The 12,263-nt window shown below is 43.7% G+C and overlaps 1 protein-coding gene and 1 non-coding gene across 2 annotated transcripts; both read left to right on the top strand.

Moving 5' to 3' along the window:
• The first annotated feature begins 6,920 nt into the window (after nt 1-6,920).
• On the top strand, nt 6,921-6,991 carry trnag-ccc. Its single transcript has one exon. It is a non-coding gene; the product is annotated as a tRNA-Gly (tRNA).
• A 338-nt stretch (nt 6,992-7,329) lies between these two features.
• Nucleotides 7,330-11,099, top strand: fbxw10 (F-box and WD repeat domain containing 10). Its single transcript, XM_037278423.1, has 13 exons — nt 7,330-7,849; nt 8,041-8,356; nt 8,476-8,552; nt 8,612-8,742; nt 8,815-8,916; nt 8,978-9,084; nt 9,155-9,358; nt 9,418-9,539; nt 9,687-9,841; nt 9,902-10,044; nt 10,123-10,284; nt 10,353-10,522; nt 10,586-11,099. Exons 1-13 carry the CDS (start codon nt 7,372-7,374, stop codon nt 10,795-10,797), a joined length of 2,379 nt encoding a protein of 792 aa, XP_037134318.1. The 5' UTR covers nt 7,330-7,371; the 3' UTR covers nt 10,798-11,099.
• Nucleotides 11,100-12,263: the final 1,164 nt, after the last annotated feature.

The following is a 12,263-nucleotide window of genomic DNA, read 5'->3' as shown; positions in this document are numbered from 1 at the left end:
CCCATCTCCCCGCCGCTTGGCCCATTCAGACGGGCCCGGAAACCAAGCCCTGCCTCCTATTCAAACCCAATTTCAAGGTACGGGGGTGGTGGAAAGAATGTAATCGAATAAGCGGAACAATAAAGATGGAATCCAGAGAAACATTCTCCCGCCCCCGTCGTGCGATTTTAAATATTAAATCTCATTTGTAATCTCCAAAATAGCCGGGGTGATGATGGATAATGGAGCCTTTGGCGGGGAATTGTGTCTGTCACCGATTTAAAGACAGGGTAAGTGACTTAATGAGACAGCATCTTAATTACCATATCAAAGTTTTTGTACGAGTGACATCACAACTTTGTGCTTTTTCGTTCGTCAAGCCAAAAGATTCTACATCGCCGAAACGTAAACATGGGTAAGTCCAAATTTTGCTTTTCTCCGGGCTATTTTTATGTGTAGATGTTACTTGGAGGTGATACGGACAGAACTTCATGAAATGGAAGAGCCAACTCCATTTCCGTTAGCTTCTCAGAGGAAATCAAAAAGACGACAGCGGCTATTAGAACTTTGGGGAGACGATTCCAAAACCTGCCGGATTCGCAAATCAAGTGACATTTATCCTGATTGTTTATCAGTTTAATCCTTTACTTTACATAATCCTGATAATCAATTTCCAAGACAAAAGCAACCCCTCTAGAGAGAGTTTCTGTGGACTCATTGAATTCATGTCCATCTCCTCGTCCTCCTTCTGTCTCACTCACTGGTCCAGATGCTAAATCAGGTCATTTAGCCAGAGGCTACACATGCTGTTGCTTTTTCGATGAAACACACACCTTACCGGCGGAAACAAAGAATTACCAATTTGGGAATTTTACGTGAAAGATGCTATCCAAACGTAAATGTGACTCTTTGACTCTTCTGGTTGAATAAATCCAGTGGCACCAATTCAAAATGAAATGGTGAAAATTAACTTTGTTTTCTGCCAGCCTAAACACAACCAGAAGCACTGACCTACATTTACAACCTAAATTCTAATATTTAATATTTATCATTCCCAATAGTCTCTATACAAGGAATATTTCTTAGAAGACCTGAAATGAGAGAAATGTCAAAGCAAGATTCCTTGTTGCCCACATACGTAGTATTTCCTTAGGGCAGAGTTCACAATCATGTTCATTTGGCAGCTGTTGCGGTTTTCATTTTATGTTTTCGAGGTTGCAGGGCAAGAGAGATGGGCAAAGGATGTGGAGCGTAAAGTCATTAAAAGAATCGGTGACAGTTTGCACACCTTCAATTTGTCCGTGACCTCTGAAACCCTCGCGGGCATCCTTTTACACACAACCTGTGTGACAGTAAATGCGTCCCAATTCCACCTGTGCAAAAAACATCTAAAAGTGTAACTCATCCAGAACATCGTGTTCAAACAACCGTATTTTTTTGTGATTTGAAGCACAAACGGATAATTGAACGTGGGGGCCCGTGGGATTTGCCGCTTGAAACCGGTCGGCGCGCTTCTGAAACGAGAGGAGCAGCTCCTGATGTGATTACGCTGAATTAAAGAGTATTAAATGCCGCATCACAATTACACATGCACGCACTCCCAACTCAGCTCCGACCTACGGTATAAAATCAGCATGAATAAATAACAATGCAATAGTGACGACACCCTGAGACGTGCGTGCAGCGTCTCAGCACTAATTTTTGCAACCTCATTTGCACCCTCACCAGTAACAAACTCCAATCCTGCACCTATAATCCTAACCACAATCCTGAACCTATAATCCTATCCCCAATCCTGACCTATAATCCTAACCACAATCCTATACCTATAATCCTAACCCCACTCCTAAACCTAGAATCCCAATCCTAAACCTAGAATCCTAGCCCCAATCCTGACCTATAATCCTAGCCCCAATCCTGACCTATAATCCTAACCACAATCCTGAACCTATAATCCTAACCCCAATTTGAACCTATAACCCTAACCCAATCCTGAACCTATAGTCCTAACCGCAATCCTATACCTATAAACCTAACCCCACTCCTAAACCTAGAATCCCAATCCTAAACCTAGAATCCTAGCCCCAATCCTGATTTATATTCCTAGCCCCAATCCTGACCTATAATCCTAACCACAATCCTGACCCTATAATCCTAACCACAATCCTGAACCTATAATCCTAACCCCAATTTGAACCTATAACCCTAACCCAATCCTGAACCTATAGTCCTAACCCCAAACCTAACCCTAACCCCAATCCTAAACCTATAATCCTAACCCCAATCCAATCCTATGACCTAACCTTAGATATTGAATCCTAACGGAAAAACCTAACCGTCGCCACACCCTAAATTTTTTCCCAATGGCAATACATGAAATGAAAAGACACGGTGAAATAGCCTGACCTCTGCGGAATGAGGGCGAACGTCACTAAATGCGTCGGACCCTCCTCTTTGTCCTCTTGCGTGTCAAATGGAAGCGATAAATGTCATCTTCAAGATCATCGCCATCAATACTCCCTGATGGGACAAACCCCAGTTTGACGATCATGATAGCCTCACGTCATTGGCACGTGTTACACTGCCATAAAACAACAGCAAGGGAACAAAACATGAAATATTGTGTCATTGACCCCCTTTTTCAACAACAAAGAACTCGGTGGAGACGCTTTGAGGACACATTTGTTGTTTCCATGCAAATGAGGTCAATTGGAAGGCATGTCATCAAGTGACTTATTGTTTTATGAAATTTGAATTATCAATTGAGATTTGATCTTCCTGGATGGTGTAAATGTACCTAATGTTGCGACCAACAGGAACGTACGGCGGCCTTGATGGTGGGAGGGGTTAAGTGGCATGAAGGCACGTTCCCTCCTCTTCCTCTTCCTCTTCCTCCTTCCATTATGCCACTTGTCACAACAAAGTGATGAGTGACTAGGTCCGAGGAAAAAAAACCAAGGGCGACCGCTCTCCATCGTTTGATGATGTCATCACCCAAACGTTGGGTGTGATGAAGAGGAAGAAATAAAAAATATCGTTGGTGGTCCCTCACAATGCTGCCATCCGTCAGCTTGGATAATGAAGGTCAAATATGTTGGAGATGTTGTCCCTTTCCTTAACCGCAATCCCGAACCCGGGTCTACCCTGGAGACGGGTTCAAAAAATGTAATTCAATGCAGGTAATATGAAAACTAATATTAGTTTGAACTTTGACCTCACACAATCCCATCAAAGATACTTTGAAGTTATTTTTATAAGCCCTCACTTGAACTAAATATCCACCGAGGACTTTTTAAAGCGCTTCATGGCGTTTGAAGAATGATTTTTAAAAAACCCACTCTTGAGTCATCGCAGCGATTGCGACATTTGATTATTATTACAAAAAAAAAAAAATGCTCAATGTCAACTAAATTCTGTCTTTTGCAGAGACGAAAGGCAAAAAGCAGCGCTTATGAATCACAGCTGTCATTTGCGGTTCTTACCGCCGGTCGCAATGATGGAACGGCGGCCCCAGGGGCAGGAAAGATTCTGCCCCGTAATGACACTAACGATGATTACGCTCAGGATAGTACCTGAAGCTTTCGGAAAAGGAGTTGCCCAACTGTTCAAAAATCTAATAATCCAAACGAAAGCAGCTCAACCTTTACCGGGTTGCCATTTTTTTTTTTTTTCTCTCATTCACGACCAGATTGATTTGAGACGGCAAAACACGGTGAATATGACACGCACACGTGCAAACACGCCCAGCGTGACACAACGTAAAGGACAAAAGGGAAGAGAGATGAACACATTCAGGCCAAGTGTGACATCAATCAAAAAATGGCTCCTCCAGGTATCTTGCAGTTTTTCGATTCTCGCCACGACTGTAAATTAGCCAGCAAGATCGCAACCTTTTTTTTTTTTTTGCCTTTTGAGTCACAATTTCTTTTACGTTACTTTTATATTCACTTCCATGATTAAATATATAGTACAAAAAAATATGTGTAAACATGACACGAGGAACATGCACACACAACGGAACCGTGACAAACAAACACGCACCGACGTAAAAATGCGAATTAGTTTGTGCACCATCAATCACCAATGACACATTATTAACCATAATATTACTGGGGGGAATATCTAGATTGCCTCGCACATACACTCGCACAAACTCTCCGTTATTCCTTCAGGCTAATTGAATTAAGTGTAGCCTAATGCCACCATTTGTTTGGTCTTTTTTTTCTTCAGTTCTTCCCTGCACGGCTGACCAGAGTAAAAGAATGAAATGCACTGATTGGTGTGTTTTACTTTTTTTTATGCTAATTTAGGCCTCGGACTGGGAAAGCCCATGTGGGATGTGCTCGGTCCCGACTGTGGGATGATTGACAGCTCAATATGCAAATGAATTGAACTTTTTCATGGTCCGAGGTTCACACTTCAAATTGGCCAATTAGTGTAGACTATCTTTCGGTCCCGCCCTCTTGACTGTCAATCATAACATGCAGTAGTACCAAGTGGTTGGCTACTTAACATCAGTCACACTTTTTTCTTTTCCCCACGAGTGATTTTTGAGGGCAACTTTTTACTTCGTCCTACAGGAAGTGAAGTCTGACAGCCGAACGTCTTGAGGGTCCAAATTATTCCACCTTTTCTGTCAGCCTCCCATCACATATTCCGTCGGAAAAACGGCAGAAAATTGTCATGTTTCATGAACATAATCCTCTTAACGTCATCTTGTTGCTCCTCCACATCTCCACTGGAGATCCTTTCCCTTTGTTTCAATTCAAACTCTCTACCGTTGATTAATTTATTAGGCGGCGCTGGAATCCTCTCCATCTCTTTTCTTTTGAGAACTTGCAAGAGTTCAAAGGTGATTAAAAGACATCAAAAATTCCTCCACATGACACCGCCGTGATGGGCCACATGAGGAGTGGGAAATCTTCTTAATGAGAGGAAACAGTCCTTTCACGTTTTCCGAGTGAGCGACCCTCCCCCCATGCTAGTTTCTAATATTTTGGTTATTATGTGTAGCATAGGTTTACCTCCCGATACGAACTAGCATGTTATTCATCACTAAATGAAATGAAAAGTCCAAAATATGTCCAGTAGCTAAGGAAGAAGAATTCTCATTGGTCCTCCTGCCATCTATCCGCTTCTCTAATTGGCCTCATGGCGCTTCTTCCTGTCGTGATAATCTCCCATCAACCATCTGTTGTGCCTTTCTTTCGCAACAGTATATTAGAAATAATAATAGAAAAGAAGGATGAACAGAATATGTATATTTCAGAGGATGTCGCCAATATCAATCTGCTAACATTTAAAGAAGACACACCAAGTCCTTGTGTGTCTCAGGACACATTTTATATATAAATACAACACAAGTGACTATTGTTGCGTGCAGCTCGCTCACTAGGGAATAAAAAAAACAAGCGGCACAAAAGAAGTAATTATACTTTCCGAGAAAAGCTGATCCAATTATGTCGGAAACAACGCGAGGATTAAAGTTCAAATCACTCATTTGCAAAGACAAAGTAACAATATGAAAAAAATGAGTGTAATAATGAAGTTGACTGAATTATTGATAAGATTTATATTACAAGTAATGTATCCTTGATTCCGCCATTTTATTCACTTGCTTGACCAGTTGCCATTTTAACTCTTCTCTCTACCAATTTTGCAATGTCATTTATAATAAAAGCTATTTTGAAATTCATAGATATTTGTCCGTTTGGCTAATCTTCCATCTTATTGTTATAAATGTTGAAAAAAAAGAATAATCATAGGTCCCCTTTTGTTTTTTCTTGTGATTTCACCACTCCATTTCCTTGCCCTGACAATAAATGCAAACTTTGCATAATTCATGTTAAAATAAACACTTCATTAAGCTTGAGTGCCTCCGTTGAGCAATTTAAGTTGCATCACGGCAACACATTTGCAAAATGCAGTGTTTCTAGCAAATCAAAACAACATCTGCACGTCGATTCCACAAATGCACGACTTGACTTTTTGCGCCGCGACATCCATTAACCCTTCAAATGTGTGACCTTTTGGAAGCGTCTGGCCTCTGAACTGAGGACAATTGAGCTAGTCAACCCCTAAATAACTTGGTCGCCTCATCTCGATCACATTAAATTTTGATGCTGCTCCCCATGTAATAAAGTTGGGATTGATTGCACAGGAAGCCTGCAGCTGCTTAAAAGCAATAATGCATCTATTCACAATCCGAAAGGCACCTTTGACCCTAAACTGAGTGACCATGAATTTATAGTTGAACAAACCCTCCAAGGTATAAATATTGAGACTCCATGCCTAAATTTTAGGACTGAAGAAGCCTTATGGAAAAATAAATATAAAAATAAAATTAAAAGTTTTCTACAAACAGGAATAGTCCAGTTGCTTTGATTGAACCTTTTTGGGCCATAAGCAATAATAAGAGAGCTAATTGATGAGCTAAGATGGAGCTTGAGTGGGGAAAGTAATGATTTTAATTACGGTATTTTTTCATTTGTGCAGTCAGGCACTCCGGAAAGGCTCGGTTAAGAGGGCTTTTGTTTATTTACATTACAATACCGCCACCTTGTGGCCATTATGCGAACATTACAACTGATTTTAAATTTGACGGAAACTCCGTTTAGACAAATTACACGGCTGCGACTTTTGTAGATATACTTTTTTTAAATTGACGTTTTAACCTATATTTACTACCTGTTGCTCACATTGTTAACTATTATTGACTCAAAGAATAAGACAAAGTTTTTACAGCTACGAAGCTCGAAGACGTCCGGAATACAACAATCGTTTTCGAATGTTCGATAGATGAATTTTTGTTATAAAAGGTGATAAACAATTGGGTGAGGTTCGCAAGAACGTTTGAACAGCTAAAAAAATGCTTGGCCTAATTTTATTCAACTTAATGTAAATATCTATATATACAAAATATTCAACTACAAATACCGTCAGCGCCGCTGGTGTAGTGGTATCATGCAAGATTCCCATTCTTGCGACCCGGGTTCGATTCCCGGGCGGCGCACGTTTTTTATTTTTACCTACACTTTTATTGATCGTTTTTTATCTACATTTTAGACATGCATTTGACATGTTTAAAAATCCCCATAACATTAACTTTTAACTCTATTCTCGCTACCCACCACAACCCCCACCCACCCAAAAATGTTCTGCAGAATCGTCATCTTTGAAGCGTGTCGTCTTCTGTGTCGCGACTGCGTGTGCGCAATCCATCATCAAGACGCTACTAACGCACATACTAAACGTAATTGTTAAAGCGTTAAACTTTAATTTATTCATTTAAAATGCATTCCAAATATGCACCGCACACTGTGAGGTAATCATGTGTGGTAGTAACGAGCATTGCCTGGTAACTACGCTGACAGCCCAAACAAGCCAGTCCAAATGTCCGAGTCTCCGAGCTCGCCAGCCCGACAGCCGGCGTGTGACAATGCGGACGAGCCGTGTGGAATGTGCCCGTCCTGCCTCTTTCTCGTCTCCAGAACAAGCGAGTCCTCGCCCAGCTCGCTGAACCTGTGGAAGATCTCTGACGAGTCCCGCCGGAGTTTTATTGTGGGGATGCTGTTGCGGTGCAGGAGCGTGCCTGTGCTGGAGAACATCCAAAACTCGCTGCGCCTCACCTCCTGGAACTTGCTTAGCTACGCGCCCAGCAAGGGCAATACTTTGCCGGAGCTTTACGCGCGGCTAGACCGCAAGACGCGCCCGGCGCCCTTGATCCGGGAGATCTGGGAATGGTTCAACGAAAGTCCGGAATGGGTCCAGACACGCTACCTTTGCCTGTTGCTGCTACGGTGCGATCCGGAACTGCTAAGTATGGCCAAGAATCTCATCAATGTGGCGGTGACCAGGCGAGAGCTGGACGGTAATATTTAAAAAAATATATGACCTAGTATTACCTGAGTATTGAGTACTTGTCGAGGTTGCCGATAACAGTACTCGAGGCACAAATACCTAAATGACATTTTGCAGTAGATACTTTAATAAAATCAGCAAAAGCCACATGCTGCTTCACAGAAGACAATTCAGTTACTGTTTTTCTGGTGTGTTTTACAGAGCAGAGTTGCACAAGTACACAACAAATCCCAGCCAGCAGAGATGAGTCCAAAAAAGATGCATTTTTTCCCGTCCTTCCGGTCCTACCTGCAATCTCAAGGTTTTTGTCAGGGCTCAACAGAAACCAAGACTTCATCAGCAAACTTCCCTCTGATTTGTCCAAGAGGATTTTGGGTACGTTCACAAATAGCACCCTTTTATGTTTTGATTTGTCCTCAATATGCTCAGCTTCATCTAGAAAAGTATCTTTGCATTTAATCATAATAACACATTTGCAATTAATTTCTTTGGAAAATGACGATTATCATTTTTCTTAGTGGTTGCTAGGCGGAGTTTACAAAGTGCCGTTTGTTTGGTCACTTGTTGCTAAGCAATTTGTTTCTTCACTTGTTAGAGGTCATGGGGCACAATTTTGTTGTGTCACTTGTTGCTAAGTAGCGTTCACAGAGCACTTGCTGTGCCATCATCATCATCATCATTGGTGAGGAAGATTGTAAATAGACTCCAGATGGGTGTGGTGTCTCACCTAAAGTCAGATTGGATTATATGTGGATGTTGTATGTGGAGTCAGGGCTGCTCGACGAGACGATGCTAAAGCGCTGCATGAGGGTATGCAAGACCTGGAAGCAACGGGCAGGGGAGACCATGGATGAGATACGCTTCAGGAAACTCTACCAGGACCAGGTGGAGGCCATGATGAAGGTTGGTGAGGTTGGCGCTGCTGATGATCATACATTTTTTGGTGTTGTTGACGGGACAGGGGTTTGTTTTTAGCGCTACAAAGGTGTTCAAATGGTCAATCCTTCCTACGCGAGGATGGTGGACGTCGCGGTGCCGGCCGAGGAACATGAGAGCGGGGAAGTGAAGTCAACACACGTAAGGCCGATCGGTCGGCTTGTGCGTTGGCAGGAATCCAAATAAATTTGTGTTTTTGTAGATGTGGCCCTTTGAATCGGCCTACGCCAACATCCGAACCAAGACGGTGCGGATGGAGGAGCGCAACATTTACTGCGGCCCGTATTTCACGTCTGTGCTGATCGACACGTAAGTATCTAACAGATGAACTTTATTTTGACCACCTGACCATGTCACGATGGTGTGTTGACGTTTTCAGCGAAGATCCCCACCGTGTGGTAGATTACAAGGGCGGGCCCATGCTAAGCACGGCGTCCAAGGACCGCGCCGTGCGACTGTTGTACGTAGGGGCCACGACCAAGCAGGTGGGGCTGATGAAGGGCCACGTGGGCAGCATCCGTGTTGTCCTGCTATGCCCTGAGCGCCAATGGGTCATCACGGCCAGTTGCGACACCAGCATCAGGTAGGCGAGAAGATGTCCGCTCATGTCAATCAATGTCATTTACCATTGATGTGTTGTAGGTGTTGGAGCGTAAGGACGGACCAATGTGTGTTGGTGTTTTATGGTCACTCCAGTATGATCAACTGCCTTGACATCCATGCCGATAGACTTGTGTCAGGTGCCAAGGATTGCACGGCCAAAGGTAGATAGTCTGGATGAATGTGATCAAATAGCCATGATGTGGAGTCCCTCAAGGGTCAATCCTTCGACCCCTTTTGTTCAGTCTGTATAGCCCTTGAGTCAAATGCACTTTGGAAAAAACGGATAAATTCCTTGTTCACCCTCCCAGTGTGGAGTCTCCAGACAGAGAAGCACTTGGAGGACTTTAACTTCAAGCACCGCAGTTCTGTGCGCTGCGTGAAGATCAACGCCACCGCCGTGTTCAGTAGCTGCGACCGAGGCGTCGTCAAACTATGGGACGCTGAGAATGCTTCGCTGCTCAGGGTGAGAGTCTTCTTCTGAACTTTCTGAAACTCGTTCGTGCTAATTTGCGCTGGGTGTTAGGTGATCGACGCCCACAGCAGCGCCGTCCGATGTATGTTTGTGGACGAGTGGCACCTCCTGTCCGCCGACACCAACGGTCAGGTGATGGCCTGGAGCAGCCGATGTGAAACCAAAGGATGCCTTATGACTGTCAGTCATCCAAAGTAAGATCTGACCAGGCAGAAGTTTTCAAACTAATATTACGATTTGAAACTCCTGTGATTGATTGGCGATTTCTACAGGGAGGTCAAATCTCTGACCCTGGCTTATCTTCGAGTGGTCACGGGCTGCGTGGACGGAAAGATCCGCATCTTCAACTTTCTGACAGGAGACTGCCTGAGGACCATCGTGGTGGAGGCCGAGACCACCGGTCGCATGCTTTCGCTGCACTTCTGCGAGAACAAGTTAACCTCAGCCTCACTGACCATCACGTAGGTTGTAAACACTATTTTGAAGTCTTCTTCTGCTTTAGCATTTTAGTCAACGCGACGAGCTGTGTGAAGCTCTACCAGTTTGCCAAGGTTTTCTGGGATTACGAGGAGCCGGCGTACGAGGCGAGTTCTGCTTCGATCAAAATGCCACCGCCCAAACTGAACCCTCCCTCCACCTCTGCCAAGTCAAAGCACGTGACTACAGAAGAAAGTGAGTGACTGTGGGGTTTTATCCGTTCAGCACAATCTTCTAATTTTTCTCGTTTTCGCGCAGTCACACAGAAATTGAAAAGCCTGCTTCAACCTTTAACGCCCAACATCAGCCAGCGTTCACGCCACGTGAGCCAGATGGACAGCCAGCCACATAGCCAACGCCACCGACCTTTGACATCCGTCCGGAACCCGCCGCGGGCTGTCAGTCAAAGTTTCACCACCAGACTTCCCCATGTGATAAGAAATCGTGCGACAAGCAGGAATACATTGTGAAGGTTTGTTGTGTAGCTTCGAGCAACATTTTCAGTTCTGATTCCTCAAAATTATTGGTCTTTATTTGGTGGATGGAAAATCAATCATCTTCTGATCTTGAACATTATTGGAATTTCTAAATATTTCTAAATTTTCTAAATACCTGATTGTCAGTAGTCACACGCCCACGCAATAATCTATTGTAATTTCATCAAGTCCACTAGAGGTCAGTATAGTATCATTGAATGCTACATTTTTGATGCAGATTATTTTATACGCTTCACTTTTTTTTTTTTCCATATCACCCCCCCATCATACCATATCCATTCCCATTTTCATGGGTAGTTGAGATAGAAAGCCAGCAGTTCAAAATAATTTATAATCATTAGTCTCGGCCAACGAGCTCCCACCGTCTGAACCACAAAGTTCTCAGTCATTCCTTACAAGTCATTCCTGTTCAGCTTCTGGTGGAAGATGAAGTGAAGTCATCATCAGAGGGATGGGGCGACCTATACCCCACCCTTCCCTCCCTCTCCACCATACTGCCCTCTTGGCCCACTGCCTCCGGGGCGTCATTAGACTTGAGGATCAAGGGTGGAAGGCCCCCACAACCCCCTTTGCATTGACAGCATCGGAACAGCTGGGAACAACAAAGAACGAAGGTATAAAGGCTCTTGTCCGTGGATAATAGAGTGCAAAATCCTCGTAAGAAAAGAAGGCTCTGATTTTATGTATGCATGAGGCAAAAGTTTGACAGAATTGACAGGTGAGGTCTTAAGGGTCACAGGATCAAAAAAGGACCGTTTCTGTCCTCGTCTTCAAAGGCGTCGTACATTTGCATCACAGTTCATTTGTCAAATTAATTGTTCCCCCCGTTTTTGGTCACGCTGTGTCAGTGGCAAGCTTTGACCAACAAATCTCTTGTCAAGTCAGCACGCATTCGAAGGTGGCATTTGTCAGGGTCAGCGGGTTGCATCTGAAGGCTTCGTTTTTAGCCCACACCTAATTTTGAAGAAGGCTGCATCAGAAGGTAAAATATTACTAAACACGTGACATTGCAGATTTCATTACACCCCAGCTTGAAGTGTCTTTCATACATTGTCCACCAGGGGTCCAGCTTTAGCTACAGCTTGACCTCCGCAGGCCTTAAAGCCTTGACTCCATTACCAAGTCTGATAACTCTATTTGCATTTTTCGACAGATCGACTGAAGCATAACCTTGGAATCAGTTTCAATGTTGTCACTATATGCTTTTTATTGTGTAACAACGGGCCCGTGTGAAAGGGTTCATTATGGGGGCGTCATTGGCCAAAAGCCCCAGACGCATGGCGACCAATGTTAAGTAGTCATAATTTCGCTAGTTTCTCACGCGTAAATGCGGAGACGTGAGAGTCAAAGGGCAGCTGCGTAAAACTTCACCGTGCAGAGGTCATTTGGTGCAGTTGGTGGAGGGGCAGGGGGTGCTGTTGTGGAACAAGAAGGCGATT

This window comes from Syngnathus acus, chromosome 19, assembly GCF_901709675.1.
Source record: "Syngnathus acus chromosome 19, fSynAcu1.2, whole genome shotgun sequence".
NCBI classification, from domain to species: domain Eukaryota; kingdom Metazoa; phylum Chordata; class Actinopteri; order Syngnathiformes; family Syngnathidae; genus Syngnathus; species Syngnathus acus.
This window is presented reverse-complemented; position numbering and strand designations above follow the sequence as displayed.